The sequence below is a fragment of the Tursiops truncatus genome, chromosome 20 (genome assembly GCF_011762595.2).
Source record: "Tursiops truncatus isolate mTurTru1 chromosome 20, mTurTru1.mat.Y, whole genome shotgun sequence".
NCBI lineage: Eukaryota > Metazoa > Chordata > Mammalia > Artiodactyla > Delphinidae > Tursiops > Tursiops truncatus.
In genome coordinates, this window is record NC_047053.1 from 19,622,848 (window position 1) to 19,647,682 (window position 24,835).

General features: G+C 55.0%; 4 protein-coding genes across 6 annotated transcripts; all 4 read left to right on the top strand.

Moving 5' to 3' along the window:
* Window positions 1-522: 522 nt before the first annotated feature.
* LOC117309530 (fibroblast growth factor 11-like) lies at window positions 523-5,489 on the top strand. Its single transcript, XM_073797941.1, has 6 exons — window positions 523-718; window positions 1,277-1,476; window positions 2,413-2,479; window positions 2,685-2,788; window positions 3,411-3,609; window positions 3,877-5,489. The coding sequence occupies exons 1-6, from the start codon at window positions 523-525 to the stop codon at window positions 4,053-4,055; spliced, it is 945 nt and encodes a 314-aa protein (XP_073654042.1). The 3' UTR covers window positions 4,056-5,489.
* A 146-nt stretch (window positions 5,490-5,635) lies between these two features.
* LOC141277382 (acetylcholine receptor subunit beta-like) lies at window positions 5,636-13,837 on the top strand. Its single transcript, XM_073797942.1, is given in 11 exon segments — window positions 5,636-5,743; window positions 5,829-5,968; window positions 6,554-6,598; window positions 7,139-7,248; window positions 7,353-7,461; window positions 7,827-7,974; window positions 8,444-8,653; window positions 11,550-11,773; window positions 12,233-12,447; window positions 12,802-12,949; window positions 13,254-13,837. Coding segments are annotated over 11 exon segments (1,545 nt in total). The 5' UTR covers window positions 5,636-5,688; the 3' UTR covers window positions 13,395-13,837.
* On the top strand, window positions 13,405-20,909 carry LOC109549591 (SPEM family member 2). 3 transcript variants are annotated; one of them, XM_073797713.1, is made up of 6 exons: window positions 13,405-14,839; window positions 14,997-15,054; window positions 15,186-17,322; window positions 17,471-17,528; window positions 17,647-17,965; window positions 19,098-20,909. In XM_073797713.1, the coding sequence occupies exons 1-3, from the start codon at window positions 14,675-14,677 to the stop codon at window positions 16,436-16,438; spliced, it is 1,476 nt and encodes a 491-aa protein (XP_073653814.1). In that variant the 5' UTR covers window positions 13,405-14,674; the 3' UTR covers window positions 16,439-17,322; window positions 17,471-17,528; window positions 17,647-17,965; window positions 19,098-20,909. The 3 variants fall into 3 exon arrangements, with proteins under 3 accessions (XP_073653814.1, XP_073653815.1, XP_033703899.1); XM_073797714.1 differs by having other exon boundaries at window positions 15,186-16,945; window positions 19,098-20,908; XM_033848008.2 differs by having other exon boundaries at window positions 15,186-17,528.
* A 1,253-nt stretch (window positions 20,910-22,162) lies between these two features.
* Window positions 22,163-24,376, top strand: LOC117309622 (transmembrane protein 102-like). The gene is made up of 3 exons (XM_033848007.2): window positions 22,163-22,382; window positions 22,579-22,935; window positions 23,037-24,376. The coding sequence occupies exons 2-3, from the start codon at window positions 22,722-22,724 to the stop codon at window positions 24,356-24,358; spliced, it is 1,536 nt and encodes a 511-aa protein (XP_033703898.1). The 5' UTR covers window positions 22,163-22,382; window positions 22,579-22,721; the 3' UTR covers window positions 24,359-24,376.
* The last annotated feature ends 459 nt before the right edge of the window (window positions 24,377-24,835 follow it).

The following is a 24,835-nucleotide window of genomic DNA, read 5'->3' on the forward strand; positions in this document are numbered from 1 at the left end:
AAGGAAAAGACACCAAGGTTGGGTTCTTCCTAGACACTGGCAGCACCCCAGCAGGGGTGGGGTGAGCTAATATCCCCAAAGCTAAGGACCCACACCCTTAAAATTACAAGAGTGGCTTTGGCAGGAGTGCAGGGCCCGGAAATAGGGTGGAAAGGTGCCTGGGGATATTGGAACCACATCCTGGAAAATTTGAGGGTCTTGGCTTTGGGATAGTGTTAGTGGGGGACAGGGACACTGGAGATCAGAGAAGGGGGAGTTTTCTGCGGGGGGCAAAGGTCGAGGGTGGGGTCAACTGACAGGTACATAGGCTGCTGGGTCTGGCGAAGCTAGCACGAGGCCCAAGGGTGGGAGCTGGTGCCTGGGGTGGGGGTCGTCTAGGGCTTATCCTCAGGTCCCGTGGGTGAGGCGGCGAGTCGGACCGGAGAGTCAACAGCATGTCCTGGTGAGCTAGCGGGCTTCTCTGGGGGGGCCCAGCGCGCTCCGGGAGCCTGCCGGTTTTGGGGTGTCTCCTCCCGGGGTGCCATGGCGGCACTGGTCAGCAGCCTGATCCGGCAGAAACGGGAGGTCCACGAGCCCGGGGACAGCCGGCCCGTGTCGGCACAGCTGCGAGTGTGTCCCCACGGCACCAAGTCCCTTTGCCAGAAGCAGCTCCTCATCCTGCTGTCCAAGGTGCGACTGTGCGGGGGGGGTCGGCGCGCGCGACCGGACCGCTGCCCGTGTGAGTGGCTAGGGAGGGGTCTCCGGGCCAGGGGTCCCTCCGCCTGGGAGGTTGAGGCCAGGGACTCGGAAGAGCGGGGCCCGACTGACGGGGACTCCCCGAAAGTGAAAGGAGGTGGGCCTGGACCACAAACTCTCGGCCAAACGATGCCTCAGTTTTCCTTCTCTCGCGCCCATAAACCCGAGTCTCCTCGCTTTCGAGGGCAAGGGGAAGGCTTGAGCGGCTAAGCTGGTGCCCCGAAGCCTGGAAGCTCCCGCTCGCCCCCCCTCCCAACACAGGAGTCCCCCACCCCCACCATCCTCTGCCTACGTGCCGTCTCTCGCGATTCTTTCAATACCGAGTGGAGGGGCCTGGGGGTTCCAGACGCCTGGGTCACCCCGAGGGTTTCTGCGGCTCCGGTAGCCCCGTCCTCTTTCTCCCGCTCCTCGGAGCCTTCGATCCGTTCCTCCTCGCCGAGCTTGCCTGGCTCGGTACCAATCTCCCCAGCACTCCCCTGGGTGTCCTTGCAGCTACCTCGCCAGTCCGTCCCTCTGTGCGCCCTCCTCCCGTGACCTGCACTTCAAGAAGGGAGCTGGGCACTCCCCCACGACCGCCTACACGGCTCAGAAATCGGGCCCCACGGGCTCAGGAGACCCTCTGCCGCGAGGAAGTCAGACACACTACACGGCTGGATACCCGCACGGAGACTGGGGGTCGTACCATCTGCGAAGGGGTACCGGGAACTCGGCCGCAAGCGCCAGGCAAAGAGAGTTGTGAAGGTTAGCCTGTGGTCCCCGTCCCGGTGCGACAGGCGGGAAGTCCCTCTGGCCTCGCTCCCGTCCGCTCGCAGCTCCCTTAGGGGGAGACCCCCCACCACCCCGCTGCCGTCCTCCTCCCCCCGCCGCCGGCCCTCCGCAGTGGTAGGTCAGCAGCCCACTCTTTGAGTGGGACCCAGCCCCCACGTGAGTCAGCCAGCCTCACCAGCTCCCTGGCCCCCTCCCCCATTTCCTTGGTTTGGTACCGAATATCCTCCATCCCAGGCGGGTTACCTGGCTGAAGGGGAGAGCCTGAGCCTAAGGGAGGGCTGGGCCCCCGCGAGCCAGCAGACTGACAGACAGACAGACAGACAGATGGGTCAGTGTCAGACAGGCTGGCGCTGGGCCAAGGCGAGGCCCGCGCGAAGCGAGCAGCAGCTGCAGCAGCAGGTGCTGAGTCAGCGTCAGGCCCAGTCCCACCCCCACCCCTGAGGGGGCGCCCCTACCCTGGGGTCACCTTAATGCCCCCCATATTCGCAAACACACTGCCCCTTCAGCAGCTCTGCCTGTCTCCCTTTGTCCTCTGCGTTTCCATATATCTCTCCCCTTCCTCTTCCTTCTTCTCCCCTCCCCCCATTCTGGTTGAGCTGTAGAGTAGGAATTAAACCTTTAAATAAATTTCAATCAATTAAACTGAAAGCTGGTTAGAGGAGGCAGAAGGGACCCACACCCCAGCTTCCTCTGGAGTCAAAGAGAGGTGGGAGAGAGCTTGCTTAGAGGGTCAGGAAGCTGGGGCCCTGGGACCCTCTTCCTTCCTTCCATCCTCCTTTCTTTTCTCTCCTCTGATCCCGTCAAGTGTAGCAATGTTTCTGGGAACAGAGATGTCATGTTCTGAGATGAATGTCTCTCTCTCCAGAGCCTCAGCTCAAAGGCATCGTCACCAAACTGTTCTGCCGCCAGGGTTTCTACCTCCAGGTGAATCCCGATGGGAGCATCCAGGGCACCCCAGAGGACACCAGCTCTTTCAGTGAGAGGGGAATCCAGATGCTGGGTGGGAATGGGGAGCACAGGCATAGGAGATGACAGTCGTATTGTGGCTTCATGTTCTGTGGTTTTCAGTCTGGCCCTTTGACCCCGCAAACGAAAAAGTAGAACTGGGACCAGAATTGGGGGGGGGGCTCAGATGGGGATTGGAGGCTTGGGGTACCGATACCCCTTCTCTCCACCCCCAGCCCACTTCAACCTGATCCCTGTGGGGCTCTGTGTAGTCACCATCCAGAGTGCCAACTTGGGAAACTACGTGGCCATGAACGCTGAGGGGCTGCTCTACAGCTCGGTGAGACAAGGGGGCAGAGTGGCCTGGAGTCAGGGGACTCCCCTAGCTACAGCCTTCCCAGCTACAGATATTTTGCAACTCAGGGATTCCTCTCCCTCCAGCTCTTGCCGACACCCTGTCCTCACTGCCCGCTCCCAAGCACCTCCTGTAGCCTCCCTCCAATCCCTTCTCCTCCAATAGCCTCCTAAATACCCCCAGGCTCTTTGAATGTCCAACTCTTTCAACCTTTTAGGACCCCTGTGTCTTCTCCAACCTCCTCTAGACCTCATTATTACTCACTTCCCCAGAGTCATTCAGGATGCTGGGGAAGGATTCAGGAACTCCTCCAAGCAGAAATTCCCTCCAGGTGCCCTGGATGGTGAGAGGTTGGGAGTAGAGCAGAGAGAAGTTATCTTCTTATCCCAGGCCCCCAGAAGTCTAGTTCCCGGCCCTCGGGGGGCCACCAGACTCTTCCTCATCCTCCCTTTCTCCCAGTTCCTGTGTGGACTCAGAAGTTGGCTCTGCCAGTCTCAAACATATGGATTATATCCTGCCTTGCTCTTCCCAGGGCTCCCTTCTGTTCAGTGATGTGTCTTTTTGTGTTTCTGTCTGTGTGTGCCTTTCTGGGTCTTTGTCTCCTCAGCCACATTTCACAGCTGAGTGTCGCTTTAAGGAGTGCGTCTTTGAGAATTACTATGTCCTGTACGCCTCTGCTCTCTATCGCCAGCGTCGTTCTGGCCGGGCCTGGTACCTGGGCCTGGACAAGGAGGGCCGAGTCATGAAGGGAAATCGAGTCAAGAAGACCAAGGCAGCCGCCCACTTTGTGCCCAAGCTCCTGGAGGGTGAGTATGGACCCCCAGGGAAGAGGTGGACCACATGGGACGGTATTGACCTTGACATGGACATTTAGTGACACACAGCTAAGGGGCTGTAAGTGTTTTAAGAGGACACATGCTATGACAGGTCAAGCCAGGAAGGCTTTGGCCTTTGGAGGTTTGGGAAGCTCTCCTTCTGTGCGTTCCCAGCGGAGCAGTGTAGGGGAAGGGAGCCCTTTCAGAGCTCTCTTGGTGCCTAACTCTCCTTCCTGCTCCTCTCTCTCCCCTTCACAGTGGCTGTGTACCAGGAGCCTTCTCTCCACAGTGTCCCTGAGACCTCCCCTTCCAGTCAACCTGCCCCCTGCCATGTAGTCCCCGGACTGGAGGCTCCCTGCTCTAGCCACCACCACAGCCTGTCTCCCAGCCCTGCTTCTGGCCCTGCTCTCACCCCTGCTGCCACACTCATGCCCTGAGCAGCCACGTCCCACCAGGTGCCCTACCCTGAGGGAGCCTAGGGGCCGGCCATGACTTCCGGGGCTGCTGAGACCCTTAGATCCTTGGGCCTGGGAAAGGGGTCAGAGAGGAGGAAGTCTCAAAATGGTCCTGGCTGATCACTTCTTTCCTTCCACGCTCACACCCTCCAAAGCCTTTTCCCGAGATGGCGCGTGTGTTCCAAAACTGACAAAACCAGGGCATAAATCTTCCCCACCCCGGGCTCAGCCAGTTCCTGGAGCCCTTTGCCCTTTTCATGACTACCAAGCCGTAGACTTATAGGTCCACTGCAGCTCAGGATCAGTTTCCTTCTTTCGCTACTCCACCTTTTGCCTTGTTCCAGACAGGTTCTGGAACACCAGGCACCCCAGCCAGGGCCATTTCTGCACCCAGGGTCTGTGCTGGAACACAGGCATGCTGCCAGGCTCTGTTCTGGATCCATCAGCCTTCTGTCCTTCACCCAGATGGACCCCTGGTTTCCATCTAGAGAGAGGCTGGATTTGAGCCCTGTCCAGCTTTTGGTCTTGGCCTGAATTGGGCCAGTCTCAGATCACCACAGGTTTAACTTTCTTCCCCCAGAGACACCCGGTTCTAGAGCGTGGTGTTCTAGACACATACGGAGCCATATTTCCTTCTGAATCTCAGCTCTAGGACATAGACCCCGACTCTCAGCCCTTCCCTCTAGGATGGAGCTAGAGCCTATATAGGCATGTTATTGGTCTAGAGTAAGAGTTCTAGACCCACGCTCCCACCTTCTCTCGTGATACCTGTTAAGCAGGAGCTCTGGAAAGGACCCAGCTATGATTCACAAAGAACTAAGTTCTGGATGGATCATCCAGAACTTCTTGTTTTCCCTAGACACTTTTCCAAAAATCTTATTCTTCCTATTGAACGCTAACCTTATTTTTTACATGCATTTTCTAGCTCCTGCAACTCAGCTGGGGTCCTGCCAGGGAACAGAGGCTGAGGAAGGGCAGAGGAGTTTTGGAAGGAATCCCTGGCTCATAGAAGGGCAGCTAGGATGGGAAAGTGGCCAGAACCATGGCATGACTGGACCTGTGCCTGGGTTGGGGGGACATGAACACTTAGCTACCTTAGCAGGAATTCCTTCCAGGCCCCCTTTAAAGCTGAGGTCTTTAGGGTAGTGGGTCTAGAATAAAAAAGACAAATGGGATATAGTTTTGACGCCCCTCAAATGAGGAGACACCAATTCAGCAATAAGTCCCACCCTTCTCCCCTACAGGTCAGGCCAAGGACGGTGAGGGCCTCTTGGTCTCTAGACCTCATACACCCCTCCAGCTTCTAACTGAATAAAACTTGCTTTACCTCAGCTGGGTGTTAGGTACCCAAAAAGGCTCTGCTCCCAGGGGACCAGTCTCCACTCCATGCTTTTTCAATTAAAGACGATTTATACAATTGAAGTGTTGTCTGCCATCTGTGGGTAGCAGGCTTTGGCAGCCGCTCGGGGAGGGGTCAAGTCCCAGGGGCGGGGCGGGTAGGCTGGCGGCTGCCCCCCAATAACAGGTGCACATTCCTGGGCGCCTCGTCACTTCCCCTGCGCTGGCTGTCCTGGCGGCTCACCCAAGCGGACTCACTGAGCGACGCGGGCGGGCTATGATCCCAGGGGCACTGCTGCTGCTGGGGGCGTTGGGGGCGCCGTTCGCCCCGGGTAAGTCTGAGCGTCAAAGGGGCAGTAACAGGGCCAGAGGTCGTGGCCGGGCACCACGGCTTCACTCAGTTCTCTCCTCCTCCAGGCGCCCGCGGCTCAGAGGCGGAGGGCCGACTCCACGAGAAACTTTGCTCGGGCTATGATAGCTCGGTGAGGCCGTCGTGGGAGGTGGGAGACTGCGTCGGGGTCAGCATTGGTCTCAGCCTAGCGCAATTAATCAGCCTGGTGAGGGCACACGCGGGGAGTTGAGGTCTGGCCCACTAGCCGGCTGTGGGGCGTGGCTTTAGGCAGGGCGGGACCCAGGGACCACTGTGGGCGGGGTCCGGGGCGAGGCCAGGCTGGGTGACTGACGGGCCGTTAGTAGAGAGTGGGTCGAAATCGGACCAATGGACAAGCTGTGGGCGTGGCTGCTGGACGGGCCAGGATGGGGCCGGGCAGGATGATGAACGGGCCTGTGGGCAGATCTCAAAGTGGAGCTGGGGCCGATGGACAGGCCGGAGAGCGGACCTTGGGGCGGGGTCATAGGCTGGGGCGGACCTTGGTGCCGGACAGGGTCAATAAACAACAGCGGGCAGAGATTCACTCCGGCCGGGGCCGGGACTGGTAAATGAACTGGCTGGCTGTACGGCCAGCAGGAAGTTTACGAGATAGAGGCGGAGCTTAAGCCAACGCAGTTTATAGGAGGTGGGCTTTGAACCCAAGAGGGTGCGACTCAGAAAAAGAGGGGAGTTTCCAGGGAGAGTTTACCCACCGAGCCCCTCATTTCTCTACACTGACATCATATCTACCCTTTAAACTTTTCCCTTCTAGTACGAGAAGGATGAGGAGATGAGCACAAAGGTCTGCTTAGACCTGGTACGGAGAACCCCGCACGGTGGGAAAGGGCGGGCATGCCGCTGCCTTTACAATTTCCTCGAATGTTCCGCCTGGTAAGATTTGTTTTTTTCTTTTTTGCATCACGACCTCAGAAAACACATTTATAACTGAAACAGAAGCTTCAGGAAACAATACCTATCTTTACTATGGGAGCTGCATTCCATGCATTTTTCATTCTAAATTATTTTTAACACTGGTTTGGGGCCACTCATTTGATTCCGGACCTATGAAAAGGGTCGTTAACTACAGTTTGAAAACCACTGTTTTAGAGGCTAGCGTGCAACTCCCTCTTTTTTACAGAAAGAAGAAATTGGGGCCCGATGAGAGAGAAGGGGAAATCAGTTAATAGGGTCCCAAAGAGTGCAGGTGGAGTCTTAAACAGGGCCCCGGCCTCCAGAACCACAGACCATGCCTGCGCGGCTCTCCTCCCTTGCATTCCCTGCCCGGGCTTCCTTCGCACATCCCAAGACTCCTTCCAACCTCCAGCCGGAGACGGCCCCTCAGCCTCTGCTTCCCTAGGAGTGGACTGACTACAGGCTGAGCTGGGACCCTGAGGAGCAAGAGGGCATCGATTCACTCCGCATCACTGCCGAATCCGTGTGGCTACCAGACGTGGTGCTCCTAAACAAGTAAGGATGTTCCCAGAGTCTGGGAGGTGGGGCAGGGCCTCTGGAGGGGCGCGGCCTCCGGAGGGAGGGACCTGAACCCAGATGAGAAGATTCTTTCCGGGCAGCAACGACGGAAATTTTGATGTTGCTCTGGACATCAGCGTCATGGTGTCGTCCGACGGCTCCGTGCGCTGGCAGCCCCCGGGCATCTATCGCAGCAGCTGCAGCATCCAGGTGTCCGGGCCCCACCTGGGAAGCTCAAGGCGCTCCTAGAAACCCTCACTCAGATATCCCTCCTCCATAATCCCCATGACCCTCACGACTCTCTTACCCTTCTGATTTTCCATTGAGTTTCATCTTCTCTGTCCACTTTCATTGACTTCCAGTCTTCCTCAGTGACCGCCGCCCTCCATTGTCCATGACCTCCCCGCATAACCTTCTTATTCCTCTGTGACTCCACTTCTCTGTGATCTTCCCCTGGTGGTCCCTATCTCCCTAGTGCCCCATATCCTCTGACCCCTGTCTGCCCTGTGACCTCCCCAGCTCCCCCAGCCCTGACCAGCTCTCTGGCAGCTCTAGTGACTCTCCACTCCATCCAGGTCACCTACTTCCCCTTTGACTGGCAGAACTGCACCATGGTGTTCAGTTCCTATAGCTATGACAGCTCAGAAGTCAGTCTGCAGACCGGCTTGGGTCCCGATGGGCAGGAGCGGCAGGAAGTGCACATTCATGAAGGCACCTTTATTGGTGAGTGGGCTTGGCTCCCATGTCCATGGGCTTTACGATTTCCAGTTTCTGACAGGCTGATAAATATATTCCCTCAGTGAGTCACTGTGGGTTCAGCAAGATAGGTATAACTGTCTATATTTTGTGGTTATGGAAGTTGAGACTTGCTCAAATTTATTAGAGATGGGCTGTCCAGCCCAGGGACCATAGCTAGCCCCTTATTACATCAGTGCCCACTGCTCTAGGATGTGGCAGAGAAAGCCATATCTGGGAATTCCCTGGCGGTCCAGTGGTTAGGACTCCAAACTTTCACTGCTGAGGGCCCGGGTTCAATCCCGCGTTGGGGAACTAAGATCCCACAAGCAGAGCGGTGGCGCAGTGAGGCAAAAAAAAAAAGAAAAAAAGAAAAGAAAAGAAAGCCATATCTGGCACCAACAAAGACAGGTTCCACATCTGTGTCACCTTCTCTTCTCCCCCCACTCTCCCCAAGAGAATGGTCAATGGGAGATTATTCACAAGCCTTCTCGGCTAATCCAGCCTCCAGTGGATCATAGGGGAGGGGGGGAAAGGCGGCGTGAAGAAGTCACCTTGTACCTCATCATTTGCCGGAAGCCTCTCTTTTACCTGGTCACCGTCATTGCCCCATGCATCCTCATCACTCTTCTGGCCATCTTCGTCTTCTACCTGCCACCAGATGCAGGTAAGAGGGGAAGGGGCCCAGCACTCCTTCTTACCAATAGCTCAGGTTCTTGCTCTTCACCCATAATACAGGGAAGGTTTTCCTGCCAACTCAAGCCTTCATGAACTGTGCTTCAGCAATCTCACCCAGGTTTTCCTTTCAGGAAGAGCCTTTGCCTCTGCATCCAGATTTCCCCTCCAACCTCAAGCTCTACCTCCCCTCTGCTGCTCACTTCTCTGCACCCAGTAACTTCTGAACTCTTCCCTTCAGAATCCTAGGATCTCATCCTTGGAACTGCCACTCCTCTGACCAACAAACTCCCAGGCTCAGCTAACGCTTCCTTTCCCTTTCCCCACTCCTGGCATCCTCCCTCCCCCACTTGTCAAATGCCGCCTACTAGTCCCTTAACCTCCTATGTCCCTTGGAAATAATAGCCAACATTTCTCTGGGAGACAGCACAATATGCTAACAGGGTAACCTTGGGCAAATTCCTTAATCTCTTAGTGTCCTGATCTGGAAATAGGACAGTCTTTGTCCCTCCCACATAGGACTATTTTGAGGATTAACTGAGTTAATAGAACTATGCCTGGTACTCTGTAAGCTTTGTGTACGTGTAGGTATAGTCTTTTCTAATTTGGAGCACTTGCTATAAGATAATACAAATAATGTGTTACATATATTAACTCAGTTCTAATCTTCACAACTCTGTGAGGTAAGTACTGAATTGTCTGCCCGTTTCACAGAGGCTAAGTGAGTTTAAGTCATTCACCTGACATTACACAGAGAGAGGCAGTATTGCTGTTCCAACCCTGCTTAGTACTAGTCTGATCCAGAGACTGATATCCTAAACTCTCATATTCAAAGATGCTTTACTGGGAGTTCTCTGGTAGCCTAGTGGTTAGGATTCTGGGCTTTCACTGCTGTGGCCTGAAAAACAAAACAAAACAAACAAAAAACACACGCTTTCCTTCTCTCTGTAATCAAGCCCTCTCTCAGTCTAGGGAAGGAGAGTGATGCATCTCTAGAACACACTTCCACATGTAACTTCTCCTTCTTCCTGGAGCAAGGCAAATCTTGGAACCCAATATTACAGGACTAAAGTAGAACAGACCATAATAGTTACTTATTTCAATAGCTTCCATGAAGTTTTCAGCACCTGTTGTATGCCACAGTAATAACCAGTCACCTGGCATATTCTTATATACTTGGTTTCATTTTTAGATCCTTCGATTTGCTATATAGTTCCTGCTACAGGGGTTGGTCCACTCACTCATTTAACAATATTTGTTGAACATCTGTAATGTGCAAGGCGCTGGGAATACATCAGTGAATAAAACAGACAAAAATCCCTGCTCTCATGGAGTTTATATTCTAGTGGGGAGACAGTCAGCAAACATAATAAACCCATTGAATAGTGTATTATTATTTTTTTAATTAATTAATTTAGGCTGCGTTGGGTCTTCGTTGCTGCACGGGAGCTTTCTCTAGTTGTGGTGAACAGGGGCTACTTTCGTTGCAGTGCACGGGTTACTCACTGCGGTGGGTCCTCTTGTTGTGGAACACAGAATCTAGGCGCACGGGCTTCAGTAGTTGTGGCACGTGGGCTCAGTAGTTGTGGCTGGCGGGCTCTAGAGCACAGGCCCAGTAGTTGTGGCGCACGGGCTCAGTTGCTCCGCGGTATGTGGGATCTTCCCTGACCAGGGCTCGAACCCGCGTCCCCTGCATTGGCAGGTGGATTCCTAACCACTGTGCCACCAGGGAATTCCTAGATAGTATATTAGGAGAGGTCAATTCCTAAGAAGGAAAAATGGGAAAAGGGTTTGGGGAGGATGCGAATGGGGGTATGGGTTGCAATTTATTTATTTATTTAAACAATTTTATTGAAATATAGTTGATTTACAATGTTGTGTTTCATTTCTGCTGTACAGCAAAGTGACTCATTTATAGATATATATATATTTTTTTCATATTCTTTTCCGCTATGGTTCATCACAGGGGTTGCAATTTAAAAATAGGATGGTCAGTGAATGCCTCACTAAAAAGGGAATGTTTGATCAATAGTTGAACAAAGACTTGAAGGAAGTGAGAGAATGACCCTGGTAGATATCTGGGGGAAGAAATTAGCAGGAGGAGTTAACAGTGAGTGCAAAAAGCTCTGAGGTGGGCGTGTGCCTTGCATATTCAAGAAATAGCCAATGAAGTAATAACTGAATGAAGTAAGCAAGAGAGAAAACAGTATGAGATGTAGTCAGAGAACTAATGGGAAGGCCTTGTAGACTTCAGTATGGACTTTTATGCTAAAGGCGATGGGAAGCCACTGGAGTGGTATGATCTGGTTTACATTTTAACGGGGTCAATCTGGCTGCTCTCTTGAGAACAGTCAGCAGGGGGGCAAAGGATGAAGCAAAGAGGAGGCCTTTATAATAACTCAGATCTGAGGTAATGGTGGCTTGTGCCAGGATGGTAGTGGTAGATGTGATAAGTCATCAGTTTCAGGATATATTTTGAAGGTAGAGCCAACAGGGTTTGGTATGGATTGGAAAAGGGATGAGAGAGAGGAGAGCTGAGAATGACTCAAAGGGATTTGGCCTGAGCCACAGGAAAGATCGAGTTGTCATTTGTGAACTGAGGAAGACTATGGCGGGAGTCGGTGGTGAGGGAATTAAGTTTTGGACATGTGAAGTTCGAGATGTCTAGTGGACACCCAAATTGAGAGGTTAAGTAGGCAGGTGGATACAAGTGTGGAATTTAGGGGAATCAGTCCAGGTTGGAGGTATAAATGTAGGAGTTAGTTACATGCAGTTGACCCTTTCAAAAGCCTGTCCTTGAGTGGGCTGGAAACACGGTCACTGATTATGCCGGGGAGATTGCTTTCTGGCAAAGCCTAATCCTTCCGCCTTCCGCTCTGTCCCCCAAGGAGAGAAGATGGGGCTCTCGACCTTTGCCCTGCTGACCCTTCCTGTGTTCCTGCTGCTGCCGGCAGACAAAGTGCCTGAGACCTCCCCGTCTGTCCCCATGATTATCAAATACCTCATGTTTACCATGGTCCTCGTCACCTTGTCAGTCATCCTTAGCGTCGTAGACCTCAACCTGCACCATCGCTCACCCCACACCCACCAAATGCCCCTTTAGGTCCGTCAGGTAAGAAGATCTCCTCTCCAACCTGTGTTAACTCTCAATCCTAGTATTTGGCTTTTTGTCCAGGTATCGCTCCTCCCTCCCACCAACTTCAACCTTCCCTTTCACAGACCTGAGGGAGAACTACAACTCCTGGTAGAGTGTCAAAGTGCCAAGGTCTTTGGGTGTTGAAATGTTGCCCAATTAATTTTATCGTTCCATCATTGACGCTGCGTAGATCCCAGACTATCTTCATCAATACTGCCCATCGTGGGTCCCAAGGAAGCATTCTAAGGGTTAGGTACTATCAGGGTGGAAGCCCTCATAACTTTTCTTTCCAGTCAGGATGCCTCCTAACCCACTTAAGAACTCTTGGGCTGTGTAGTTGCATTTCATCTGTGGGACGCATGCACGCATGCACAGGAATGGGCACATGCCGTGGGGGTGGTTGGCGGCTTCCCTTCTGGTCTGAGAGCATAAGAGCCCCCTCCAATACGCCTCTTCTTCTACTCAGCAGATCTTATCCACAAACTCCCTCCGTATCTGGGTCTGAAGAGACCCAAACCTGAGAGAGACCAGAAACCGGAGCCACCTCCTATACCTCTCAGGGATTCTCCAGGAAGTGGCTGGGGTCGGGGAACAGATGAATATTTCATCCGCAAGCCACCAAATGATTTTCTCTTCCCCAAACCCAACAGGTAGTATCTACTCCCCATCGCCCATGTAGAAGGGAGAGGGAGAACTACAGTTCCCAGGAGACTGTGCGGAGGCAGGCGTCCTAAGCTCCCGGAGGTTGTCGTGGTTGAGCATCATGGGACTTGTAGTATCCCTTCTGTTGCCCACTTTGCGGGGAGGTGGGAAGTAAAGCGTAAGGGAATAGGAGGAATTGCGGAAGGCTAGAGAGGTCGCCGCTGTCGGAGAGAACCTGAAGTGCTCTCTCGCGTTTTGAAACCTGGATGGGCGTTGGAGGAGGGAGTTGGGGCGGGGCCTAGAGCAGCCGCGCAGGCCGTCTTTGTGCCCCGGTCGTGGCCAAACAGACTCCCCTCTTCCAGGTTCCAGCCTGAACTGTCTGCCCCGGCCCTGCGGCGATTTACCGATGGTCCACACCGGGCTGTGGGCCTGCCTCCCGAGCTACGGGAGGTCGTTTCCTCAATCAGCTACATCGCTCAACAGCTGCAGGAACAGGAGGACCACGACGCGGTGAATCCAAAGAGGGTGGGCCAAGGCAAGGCCTGGGTGGCCTTGGCTCCACCCACAAACTTAGGCTCCGCCCCCAGCACTCGATTTTATTTCTGATTGGAAGTTTGCCTCACTTGGTCCCGCCTCCTGGTTTCCGACTTGTTCTTTACTCACCTCGGTCGCCCGCAGTTTCGCTCTCTGCTATTCTGCGGGCCCGCCCTTGTCTCAAAGCCGTGGTAAGAGCACCTGGGTGCGGTACAGGGCCTTGGGGCCGCCTTCCCTGGGGGTCTGGAGCTCAGGAACAGTTTCCTCTTCCTACCCCCAGCTGAAGGAGGACTGGCAGTTTGTGGTCATGGTGGTGGACTGCCTCTTCCTGTGGACCTTCATCATCTTCACGAGCGTCGGGACCCTCGTCATCTTTCAGGACGCCACGTACCACTTGGCCCCTCCCGACCCCTTTGCTTGAGGAGGAGAGGGCCGAGACCGAGGTCCTCGGCCAGTTGAATTGAGAGTTTGGTAGGACTCTCAAGTCCTATCCCTTTCTGCATCTTAACTCCTTCACTAGGAGTCCAATCCTCTCATCATTTCGTTTCTAGGGAGGAAGCCCAAGTGGGACTGGGCAGATGGGGGCCTTGGGCCCACCTGAAATGCACTATCCGCTTATTTACTCTTTGGCTTCTTGAAGAAGCTCCATTGGATATTCACATCTAGGTTGGCAATGAATGGAACAAAGAACAAGAACTAGATTGTAAGCCTTCCGAGGGCAGGAACTATGTCTGTTCACTGTAATATCCCCAGCATCTAGCACAGATCCTAACCTATACAGCTGGTACCTCTGGTTGAATGAACAGGGAAATTTTTTTTCTGTAAGGAAATACACTAAGTAACAGTGTTTATGTTTGCATGTTGGGACCAGTGGTCGTTTTTTCTTTGTTTTTACCTTCCTGTAGTTTATTGTATTTTGTAATATCTTTAGGATAAAAAAAAAGGTTATTTCTGAAAGGATGCATTTGTGATGAGGATAAAAAAGCACACTGTAAAAACCTCAAGTTCCAGCTTTGGTGCTCAAACTTTGGACAAGCTACTAAACTGCCCTGTGCCTCAGTTTCCCCATCTGTAAAATGAAGCTAATAATAGTATCTGCTCCCTAGTCTGAGGATCATATGAGAAGATGAGAACAGAAGCATTATACAGTATACATCAGAGGTTACAAACTGGTGTGTTTTGTTTGGCCCATGTTGTTGGCCAGCAGAATTTAAAATTTGAATTGGTTTGCTACTTTTGAAATGTGGATATTTCACAGAGAAATTTGGATTTCTGGCTTCTCTTGAAACTTTTTAAGAACTACAGGCTAGTTCGAAGAATCCCAACAGGCTACATAAGCTGCCATAATGTCTCGAACAATGAAATGGAGGAAATCCTTTATGCATGATTCAGTCCCTATGAAGACGGTCTCTCATCTGTAGCAACCATGCTTGCAAATCAAGTTAAGCAAGGCCCCATGGAGACAGAAGGACAGACTGAACTCTGGGGACTAGGCTCCATGTAGTGGGAGCCGAGGGCAGAGATGGCCACATAAAGGGCCAGCTGAGTGGATGAAAGATTGGCCACCTCGGCATTGTGACTCCCTGCAACGTGTCTCATTATGACCATGCTCCCTCACCTGTTGGTGGGTGTCCGCAGGTCCTGGCATGAGTGCACTGTGGGTCAGGGCCGGTGGTGGTGGGGGGGCGGCCCGTGGCCCAGATGGCTCTAGGACCCCCCCCCCCCACCATGGAAAACCGGCTCTGGTATGACAACCTGGGGTGCTGCCATCAATACCAAGAAAGAACCCAGAATGTGGAGGACTTCCTACTCCTGCTGTTGGGCCTTGTCGTTCTTGTCAGCATTGGGATCAGCATGGCAACTATGGTCAGAGATGGTTGGGGACCACCAGTAGGGGTGAAGAGGGCTGAGGGTGGGAACCAGCTGCAGCCTGCACCTCCATCTGCAGGAATGGTCTTGGCTGGGAGGGGGGGGTGAGGGTACAGAGCCTGGCCTTCATTTTCACCCACCCCACCAACCCCAGGTATGGCATGGGCTCCAGAATGCCTTAAACAAGACCATCTATTGGATTAACCAGAAAAGTAAGTACGGAAGACAGGTAAGTGGCACCCCCCCCGCCACTCCCTGGGCCCTAGAAACCCAGGCCCCCAGATTCCCAACCCTGAACTCTTCTGACAGTTGCCCTGCCCTCACGGACTCTCGCTTCCCCCAGATGAAATCTCACAGGCTTGTGAAAGGTCCCCCAAACATCCTCCTGCCAAGGCCCATGAAGCCCACATCCACTGCACCCTGGACCCTGTGGAAATGAAGATGGCCCGGCCCGCTTGCTACTCCCTGTCCTCCTACCATCATCTCTGCAACCATAGACGCAGCTGCAGCCGCCGCCCCGGCAGCCACCAGCGGAGGCCGAAGAACCGCAGACAATTCCCCTACAGCCGCTCAGGCTTCCGTAGGCTGCATCGCAGCCACGGGATGTCACAGCTGCGGCCGATGCCCTCCTTTGATTGCGAGGACCCGGACTCCTACCTGGAGGAGGAGGAGGATCTTTCCTTCCCACAACCCAAGTACCCGTGGGGGTGCTGGGGAGGGCTCTACCAGCAGATGGGCCTGCCCTCCAACGTGGGCCTCTGGGGCCGCCAGGGTGGGATCCTGGCCAGCCTGCCACCACCCTGTCTCTACCTGTCGCCCGAGCTGCGCTGCATGGCCAAGCGTGTGGAGGCCAAGTCCGAGCTAAGGCTGCAGTCCTTTGGGTCCCCCTGCTCACCAACCTGCATCTGGGGCAACGTGGAGGCTGACCGGTGGACCTCGTCTCCACCACCTCCCCGACGATTGCCCCCTAACCCCTCGTGGGTCCCTGGGGGGCACAGCACTTACCCCTCAAGGGGCCGGCTACCGTATGACTCCTGGGATCAGCAGCGGCGTGGTCTGGAGGGCTCTGGGCCTCCATCCGCTCTGGTGCCTCGGGGCTGCCGGCCCGAAGCCTGGCAGCGCAACTCCCCACCGGCCAGTGGACGGAGCCTCCCCAGCTGTGCTCACAGCCAGCCCAACCGCAGGCCACACCTCTCCACGGGACACTTGAACTACTCCCGGGATCCCCACAAGGTGCGGCGCCGGGCGGCCGAATGGGCTGATATGCTGCCCGTGCGGCGCCCTCTGGCCGCCTCCGCCTCCCTCACGGTGCTGGCCGAGGCCTCGTACCAGCGGGCCCCGGCTCCCAGCTCAGCGCTGCTCCTCCGCCCCTCCCAGCCCCTGCCCGAAGTCCAGGCTACCGAGCACCCTCCACCCCCACCCACCTTCATGCCACTCAGCTGGAACCCGGGGGGCAATGCCAACTACCAGATGTATGACAGCCTGGAGCTGAAGTGGCAAGTGCAAGAGAGCCAAACGCGGGCCAACTCTCTGCTACCTTCCAAATCGGCCTCAAGGCCCTCTCTGCATGGGAGACAGACTGGGAAAATGAACTGACCAGCAGCAAATGGGGCCGGGGTGGGGCCGTCAGGGCATGGAGAGAGGAATAAAGAGTGCTAGAGTCCAGGAAACATTGGTGGTCTGTGGCTTGGAAGCACCACTTCTTCTGCCAGCCTGGGTCCCTGCCCTTGGCTTCCTGCAATAAGAAGCCAGTGTCCCCTTCTTGGCCTGAGGGTCTCCTTGGTTTAGTGGCCACAGTCCTGACAGCAGGCCCCTCCTGGTCCTATACCATGCACTAAGTACATCTGCAGCTGCAGACTCCAAACCACTGGTCTCTGGGCACCTCCTCTGTGTCTCAGCTGTCCCCGTCCCCAAAGAGCCTCATACAAGAAGCTGCTTCCAAACTGGGAGGTTCCACATCTGGGCAGGTCCAGCTCCAGGCCCAGTGAAGGGCATGAAAAAGGCTGAGGCTCTGGACTCCAGCCAGGCCTTCAGGAGGCCTCTGAGGCCGAGGTCTTCCTAGTCTCAGGAGGGGCCAAGAGATGGAATGTGTCATTCGAACAAGTGAGTGAGCGGGCGGTGAGCGAATGAATGACCGCTCGGGAGGTGTGCCGGCCTACGGGCCCTGTTTGACTGTCCAGGCTCAGCTTACCTGACCCTGGTTACCAGGCAATGCCACCCTGGGCCCTCCTTTTCGTCCCCCTCCCTCACTGTGATGTCACCACCTGCCCCATTATGACCCAGTCTGACACCCAGTTAAAAGTGGAGGGCAGGGGGCCCAGGCAGTCCTGGGACCAATGGCCATGGGTGAGCGAACCTACTGTGGAGCTGAGCCGTTCCCTGGCCCCATCCCCAGGAAATGCCAGGAGCAAGGAGACGCAATAATCCTGCTCCTGGTCAGCTTGATCTTCGTCAACGTGGGGATCAACATGGTGGTTATGGTCAGGGCAGGAAATGTGCAGCGGGGTTGGGGGAGCCCTGGGGTCTTGAAGGGGCTGAGGTGGGAGGGCTGCTGGGGTGTGGCCGGACAAGGGTTGGATTTCAGGGCTCACCCTGCTCCCGGCCTCCCCCCTCCCCTTCTTCCCTCAGCTCTGGAGGCATCTGAAGAGATTCTTGCGGGCACTTTTCAGACGTTTTTTCACCAAAGGTGAGTGGGCGCTGGCGTGGGTTCAGGGGATGTGGGCCTGTCCCCTTTCTTCTATCCCTGCCTTGATTCTCAGCCCCTCAGGAACCCAGGCCCTGACCCATCTCGCCTTTCCCTGCAGACAAGCAAGCAAGCTGTGTAGGCAGCCGTCACACGCGCATGCGCTGCTCCATGGATCCCAAGAACCTGTGCTCAAGAGTTTCTCCCTGCTTCCGCCATGGCCCAAGCTTCCTGCTCGGGCACCCAAACCACCACCCAAACTCCTGGATACGAGACAGAAAAGATGAGAAGGCTTCTAAGTACTGCTGGATGCCGCCTCAGTGTGGACGGGCTGGGGCTTCCACGGAGGTTCCACGGGGACTGTGGAAGGAGCGGGTAGTGAGAGCTGGGGAGGCCCCTCCGGTCACAGTCTTAAAGTCCCAAGCCAACTTTTACTCCAGGTAAGAGACATCTTCCAAGCTCTGCAGGATGAGCAAGGTGGACGTAGTTCCACTCCACCTGCCCCAAGAGAGCAAGACTAAGACCCCAGACTCTGACCCAGCCCCGTCCCCAGCCTGGGCCCAGACCCGCCCCCCAGTTCAGCCCCCTGCGCATGCTCCTGCCAAGGCCCAGACCTTCTCCTCAGCCCACCCCACTGAGCACACCCACCCCCCAGTCTGAGACCTGCTCCCGAGGCCACGCCCATGAGCACACTTCCGCCTGGGCCCAGGCCTTCTCCCTAGTGCACCCCACTGGGAACACTCCTGCCAAAGCCCAGACCTTCTCCTCCACCCATCCCACTGAGCACGCCCCACCTCAGGCCGAGACTTGCTCCACATTCCACCTCCCTGAGCACACCACCCACCAGGCCCAGACCCCCTCCACAACCCTCACCCCTGAGCACAGCCCTGCCCAGCTCCATGGCCCTGAGCATACCACAGCCCCATACCACAACCCAGGCCCAAGCCCAGGCCCCCTCACATGCCTCAGCCCAGTCCCTGGGCCACACTTCTCTCTGCACCCTGACCCATGCTCATCTGACCTATACCCATGCATACACTCTGGTCCCTCCCCCAAATTCTGCCCCAGTCCCTCCCCCAAATTCGGCCCCTGCTACTACTCCTGCCCTAGCCCCTACACCAGCCCCTGTCCCAACTTCTGACACAACCTCATCTCAGCGCTGGGCATGGCCCTGACGAACACTCCAGTCCCTTCCACCACCCCTATCCCCATCCTAGATTCTATTCCCTCTACCTTGTCTGCCTTCAGCCAAGGCCTCTCCTCCGGCCGTGTGGTCTATGATGCCCGTAGGGTAAAGCAGAACTTATTCCATGTGTGTGCCCCTCAGAACTCTGGGTATTCCAGAAAGGATTTTGGTACCCTCTCCAGGCCCCAAGAGGGGCATGGTCTGGTGAGCTCTGGTACAGCTGAACAAACACTCAAGCAATGTAGTGGGGACAGTGCTAAACCCTCCACAGGATCCATTCTGGGTTACCTGGAGTTGGGGAATATGGAATGGAAGATCTCAAATGATTCCAAAGACAAATTTGTACAGTCCAAGACCTTCCCTTACTGCAGCTTCCTTCCTTGCAGGTCTCAGAAGAGAAACACGGACCCCCAGACTCCAGTCTACCTCAAATTCCTGTACTCCAAGGATGCTGTACCTTCTCAACCTTGCTTCCATTCTCCAAACAGTGCCCAGAGCTCACCATGCACCATGCCTCCACCATACACTCTTTATATACCGCTTGTTTCTCCCAGATCCTGGGTCCTTCATCAACACAGCAACCACCAGAAGCCCTCCACCTTAATACAAACCCCCACCTTTCCCCCAACCTCCAAGTCTTCTCAGTCTGTCCTCTCTTCCCAGGGCCCCATCCCTCTCCAGTTATCCACTACTTCCCAAACCCCAAGCCAGGCCCAACCCCGTGAACTTCCTGAGAGTCAAGGCCTCAAGCAAGCCTCTGTCCTCCAAAGGACCTCAGGCCCTTCCAAAGTCTGCAGAGTTTCCTGAAACCCAGGCCTAACCACAAACCCAGACCTCCCCAAGAACCCAGGCCTTGCTCAAGACCAAGGCCTCCACAAGCTTCCAGGCTTTACCCAAGATGCTGGAATTGACAGGGGCTCAGAACATACCCATGACCCTAGCTTACACAAGTACTGTGGAATTCATCGAGATCCTGACCCAAGAAGAGTCCAGCCCTTACTCAATACTCTGGCTCATCCAAGAGATCAGGCCTCCATAACAACTCATGCCTTATCCCAAATCCTGGCCTCCATAAGAACCCTCTAGGAACTGACTCTGTCCAAGTTTTGGGCCCACATCAGACCCGACAGTCATTTATATCTGAGGCAGTTCCTCGAAAGGAGGATGCAGGGCAGCACATAACATGGACTTCTATCCCACCCAGTCAGAACTCCTGCTCTCCCAAGGCTCAGGTGGCCTACAATGACCTGCAAGCCTTCTCAGAGGTACCTGGGCTGATTGAGCTGCAATCACCCTCCCAGCGAGCAGGCAGCCAAGACTGGGTGTACCACCACATGGATACAGTTCCTCCAACCTGCCAGAACTATCGCCAGATGTCTACGCCTCCCAAAACCAGCTGGAAGCCCTACTGTCCTGGGTCAGGCACCCGGCTCGGGCACGTGGTCTTTGACGCCCACCAGAGACAGTTCAGAACAGGCAGGGACAAGTGCGAAGCTCTGTCTCCCAGGCACCTTCACCGAAGACATCCAACAACTCACCGGAGACCATCAAGGAGTGGGGATATCAGTGTGTGATGAGCAACTTAGAAAAAGAGGGACAGATATGCACGAGGAATAAAGAGACAAGAGAAGTGATCTGTGGTTATTGAGGACATCCACCCCAGCCCCATCCCACAGGGCTTGATGAGGACCTAAACTATCCCTGCTTTCCCTCCATCGCTTTCTAGCTGAATCCGTTATCGCCAAGGCCCTAGAGCTGCATTGTCAATTACAGTAGCCACTAGCCAAATGCCTATTAGAATGTAAATTAGTTAAAATTAAGGAAAATTAATTCTGTTAAAAATTAAGTTATAAAGTATAAATTCTCTTCCTCAGGGAACGGAATTTCCCTGGCATCCAATTCTGTTCCCTGGCAGTCCAGGTGTTGGGACTTGGCGCTTTGCCTGCTGTGGCTGGGGTTCAATCCCTGGTCAGGGAACTCAGACCCCACAAGCTTCATGGTTTGGCCAAAAAAAAAAAAAAAAAAATTCTGTTCCTCAGTGCCATGACCTTCTAAGGGCTCAGTAGGCACATGGACCTAGCGGCTACTGCACTGGACGGCACAGATTTAGAACATTTGCATCATCATGGAAAATGCTATTGGAGAGCAGTGCTTTAGAGTTTAGAGCAATTTTCCTTTCCCTGTCACCCACCCCCAGCATCTTAAAGCTCCCCCAGAGCCCAGAGAACTTAGCTCTTTTTAGGGTGGCTCAGAAGCCATCCTCTGGGGAGGAGGTAAGATGTGGGGATGGACAGCCAATGCCTGATTTCCCCAGACTGTGAGAAAGAGCCCAGGCTTCAGTTTTCCTCATCTGGTCTCTTGGGTCATGACCAGATGTACGGAAACTTGCCTCCCCCGTTCTGGGCTGTGTTTGGGGCTCTTGGTTACTGAGGGAGAAGACCTCTCTTTGTCAGTGACTAGGAAACCTTGTGTTTTAGGCTCTGGATTCTGAGGGTCCCCTCCTTCATAGGCCTCTAAATTTTTCGAGGTGTCTCCACTTAATTTTCTTGCCCATGGACTTAGGCCTAGTTCACTGTGGAGACAGACCCCTGGGAAAAAGGCATGTAAGAATTTCTGGTCCAGTGTGCATTGGTCTAATCTGTGAGTGTGTCTCTGGTGTCCTATCTTTCTGTCCTATTATTCTGGCTCCTAGTTTCATCCTGGACTTAAGCTGTGTCCATGATAGCACTGGTTGCTGAAAGCCATTTCCTTCCCCTGATAATTTTTCATGGCTCTGCCCTAGCCCAGCTGGAGTTTCCTCTGGACTTGATTTTCAGTCCTGATAACTCTTCTGTATACACAGATAAGCTGCGAGATTCCAAAGTGTTTTCCCTACCACCACTTGTGTGTCTGAGGTGGGCAACACTAACATGTCCCTTCGCTGAGTGAGATGTCCATCCCTGGGTCACTACATGCACATTATCAGTGTGTTCTTGACTAACGTTACCACCACCGATTCCAAGGAGATACGTCCCAGCTGGATAGCCCATTTCCAACACCTCTCTGGCTCAGCTCTGACCTTGGACAAGTCATGTGCAACCTTTCTAGGCTTGGAGGCCCATCTCTATAATGAAGTTATAATTGCATGCAAGAACCCTTCTAGATTTAAATGACCAGGGCTCCTCTACTCCCAAGTGAGATGTAGAGTCCCCTATTTCTCCGCATGCGTTAGTGTATGGCCCTCATCAAGGTTTGCAATTCAGATTCATCCCATTAGGCCTCTGTTCTGACCGCAAGGGGTGTTTGTGCGGTTCACCTGGCCTTGCAAAGACACAGAATAGCTTACCTCCATAGAAACTACAACTTCCATCAGGCACTACTTCAACGGAACAGGAAAGGATGTGGGGGCGTGGCCCCAATGCCCTGGTAGCTTTGAAGACAAACTACAACTCCCTGGATAGCCGCGAGATCTCTGCAGAGCGAAAGGAGTGACTGAACTCTGACTGGAGGCCGGGCTGGTCCGGCACCACCCCGACCGTCTCCAGAAAGGGGCGTGGTTATAATTTCAGGGCGTGGCCTTACAGGCAGCAGGAAGAAGTTACCTGTGGAATCTTCCTATCCATTCTCTTCCCAGCCTTTGTAGCTAACCCTAAGAGGGAAAACGCAAACCACTAGCCTCTTCTGAAAAAGAGGTAAGGGGAACGTAGACAAGGGGCAGAAAAGGAGGCTACTGCATTCCTTAGGAGGGGCCAAACAGCTACTTTCTACCGGCTGAGTCAGGTGAACCGTTCCACGGGGGCAGGGACCAGCATATGAGAAAAGGGCAAGGATGGAGGAGGTATTTATTTGTTCTCTTTCAAGACTAAATTTAGGGCCCTTCGTCTGCAGACCCATTGGCGGACTGTGTCTTGGGAACCCTCTTGGCCTCTGCAAGAGGAAAGAACGGGGGCCAGTTTTCCGCAGCAAAAGGTACGGCCCGTCTGGGCTTCCTCCCGTCTGTGTATTTCCTAGCCCCCAAACGACAGAGCCATATGGCTTCCGCGGTCTGGGGGAGTGCTCCCTGGTGGGGCCCACCGCCCCCAGCCCCAGCCCGGCTGCTCACGTACATCAACTTCTGCTCTGGGGTGCAGCTGCAAGAACTAACCCTGCTGATCCAGGAGCTGGGTGTGCAGGCGAGCTGGAGTGAAGGTCCCAAGCCAGGACCAGATCTCTTCCAGGCCAAGGACTTTGTTTTCTCTTTGCTTGGTAAGTAACCCTCCCAGCCTTCGGGAACTTGCAGCTCCCAGCTCCGCCTCACCCCGCCCCGGCTCTGGATCACGACATTACGATCCCTTCTCTTTCCTTAGGTCTCGTTCACCGCCGGGACCCTCGCTTTCCTCCTCAGGCAGAGCTCCTGCTGCTTCGTTGCGGGATTCGCGAGGGCTCCCTGGATCTGGGGCCTGTGCCTCTAGGTCCCTACGCTCGGGGACCTCACTACGACGCCGGCTTCACACTCCTGGTGCCCGTGCTTTCGCTAGATGACACTGGGCAGGAGCTGCAACTGGACGTGGGATCGTGTTACACATGGCTCTTCCTCCCAGAGCAGGTACACGGAACCTCGGTCCGGGAGGCAGGGCAGGATTGCCTAGGATCCCCAGTCCCAGGAGGAGGTGATTCGATCCACCCAGCTCGAAGCAAAGAAACTCCCAAGGATCCGCAAATCTCCGTGGACCAGCTACACGTCACTGAGCCTGAGACACACGAGTCTTTGGAAAACTCACCTAGTAATGTTTCAGGGCCAGAGTTGCCTCCACAAGACGTAACCGATGTTGACTTTCCCTCACCACTGAAAAAAACGAATGGTGACGTCACCAAAGCAACCGACGTTAGCCCAGTGCCACAGCCGTTGGAGGCTCCGGAGGCATGGCCCACATTGTGCCCCGCCCAGGTGGCTGCCTGGTTCTTTGTTTCGCTGGCTGCTGTCGTTGAGTCCCCGTTTCCGGTTCCGGGTGCCCCGCGCTTGGTCTACGCAGCCCGCCACGCGGGGCTCACCACCATCCTCCTGGCTACACCCGGGTCCCCGCGCCGCCTCCTGATTTTCGACTTGATCCCCGTGGTGTCCGTGGCCGGATGTCCCCAGAGGGCTCGGAGGCACTCGTGGGCCGGCCCGCTGGCCTCAGAGTCGTCTTCCTTCTACCTGGTGCCCGGCGGCGGCGGCGGCGTCACAGAGCAGACGGACGCCTCCGGCTGGCAGCTCTGCTTCGCCCGCCAAGAGCTGGCGCTCAAGATGCGCATACCCATTCCCTTGCTGCAAGCGCACGCGACGGCCCAGGCGCTACCGCGCCCTCTGGTGGCCAGGACGAGGGTCGCGGCGCCCTACCTCCTGTGGACGTTGCTCTACTGGGCGTGTGAGCGGCTGCCCGCGCCCTGTCTGGCGCGAGCCGAGAATGCGGGCGCCTGCTGCCTCGGGCTGCTGGATGAGCTGGGCCGGGTGCTCAATGCCGGGACGATGCCCCACTATTTTCTGAGTGGCCAAAAGCTCCGTGCGGGAGACGGCGCCGCTTCGCTGCTCGGGGCGTTGGCCCTGCTTCGCAGGGACCCTGCCTGCGCCCTGCACCCCTCTGTGGAAGAGGCCAAGGCTGCAGGCAAGGGGGGTGGCTTAGCCGGCGTGGGAGGCGGAGCCCATTAAAGACGCTGTTCCTACTAACCTGGAATGTGCTTCTGTTGGCCAGCGGGATGTGGAGGGGACTGCTCTCCCCTCACCTGGGAGACAGGCTGAGCCCTTTGGGCCCGCAGAGCCCGTTCTAGAAGGCCTCCTCGCCGGTTCCTCCGCTTCCTCCCACCCTCCTCCCGCCCCATCCCTGGCACAGGTCGTTCCATTCTGGCCTCTCCACTTTCCAAATCTGTGGCCAGCACCCCTCCCACTCCGGTGCAGCCTCTGGCATCCATCTCCCTCCAATTCTTATGGTCTTTTCTCTTAGGAGTCAATCGGGATGGGGGTAATATATTTGCTGAAAAAACGTGTAAAGGAGAAAGGTATGGAGACCAGGGACTGACCAATTTGTCTCACACAAAAGGAGAGACATTAAGGAGGCCGGATTTCACCCCAGGCTAGACCTCACCACCACCGCTATCTCTTCAGTTATTCCCGCCACCTTCCTCATCC

Coding starts and splice junctions, on each gene's coding strand:
- LOC117309530 (XM_073797941.1), top strand. CDS start 523: ATGGCGGCACTGGTCAGCAGCCTGATCCGGCAGAAACGGGAGGTCCAC. Junction 1,477..2,412: donor AGGCAAAGAGAGTTGTGAAG/GTTAGCCTGTGG, acceptor TTCTGCCGCCAG/GGTTTCTACCTCCAGGTGAA. Junction 3,610..3,876: donor TGTGCCCAAGCTCCTGGAGG/GTGAGTATGGAC, acceptor TCCCCTTCACAG/TGGCTGTGTACCAGGAGCCT.
- LOC109549591 (XM_033848008.2), top strand. CDS start 14,675: ATGGCTCTAGGACCCCCCCCCCCCACCATGGAAAACCGGCTCTGGTAT. Junction 14,840..14,996: donor GGATCAGCATGGCAACTATG/GTCAGAGATGGT, acceptor CACCAACCCCAG/GTATGGCATGGGCTCCAGAA. Junction 15,055..15,185: donor CTATTGGATTAACCAGAAAA/GTAAGTACGGAA, acceptor CGCTTCCCCCAG/ATGAAATCTCACAGGCTTGT.
- LOC117309622 (XM_033848007.2), top strand. CDS start 22,722: ATGGCTTCCGCGGTCTGGGGGAGTGCTCCCTGGTGGGGCCCACCGCCC. Junction 22,936..23,036: donor CTTTGTTTTCTCTTTGCTTG/GTAAGTAACCCT, acceptor CTCTTTCCTTAG/GTCTCGTTCACCGCCGGGAC.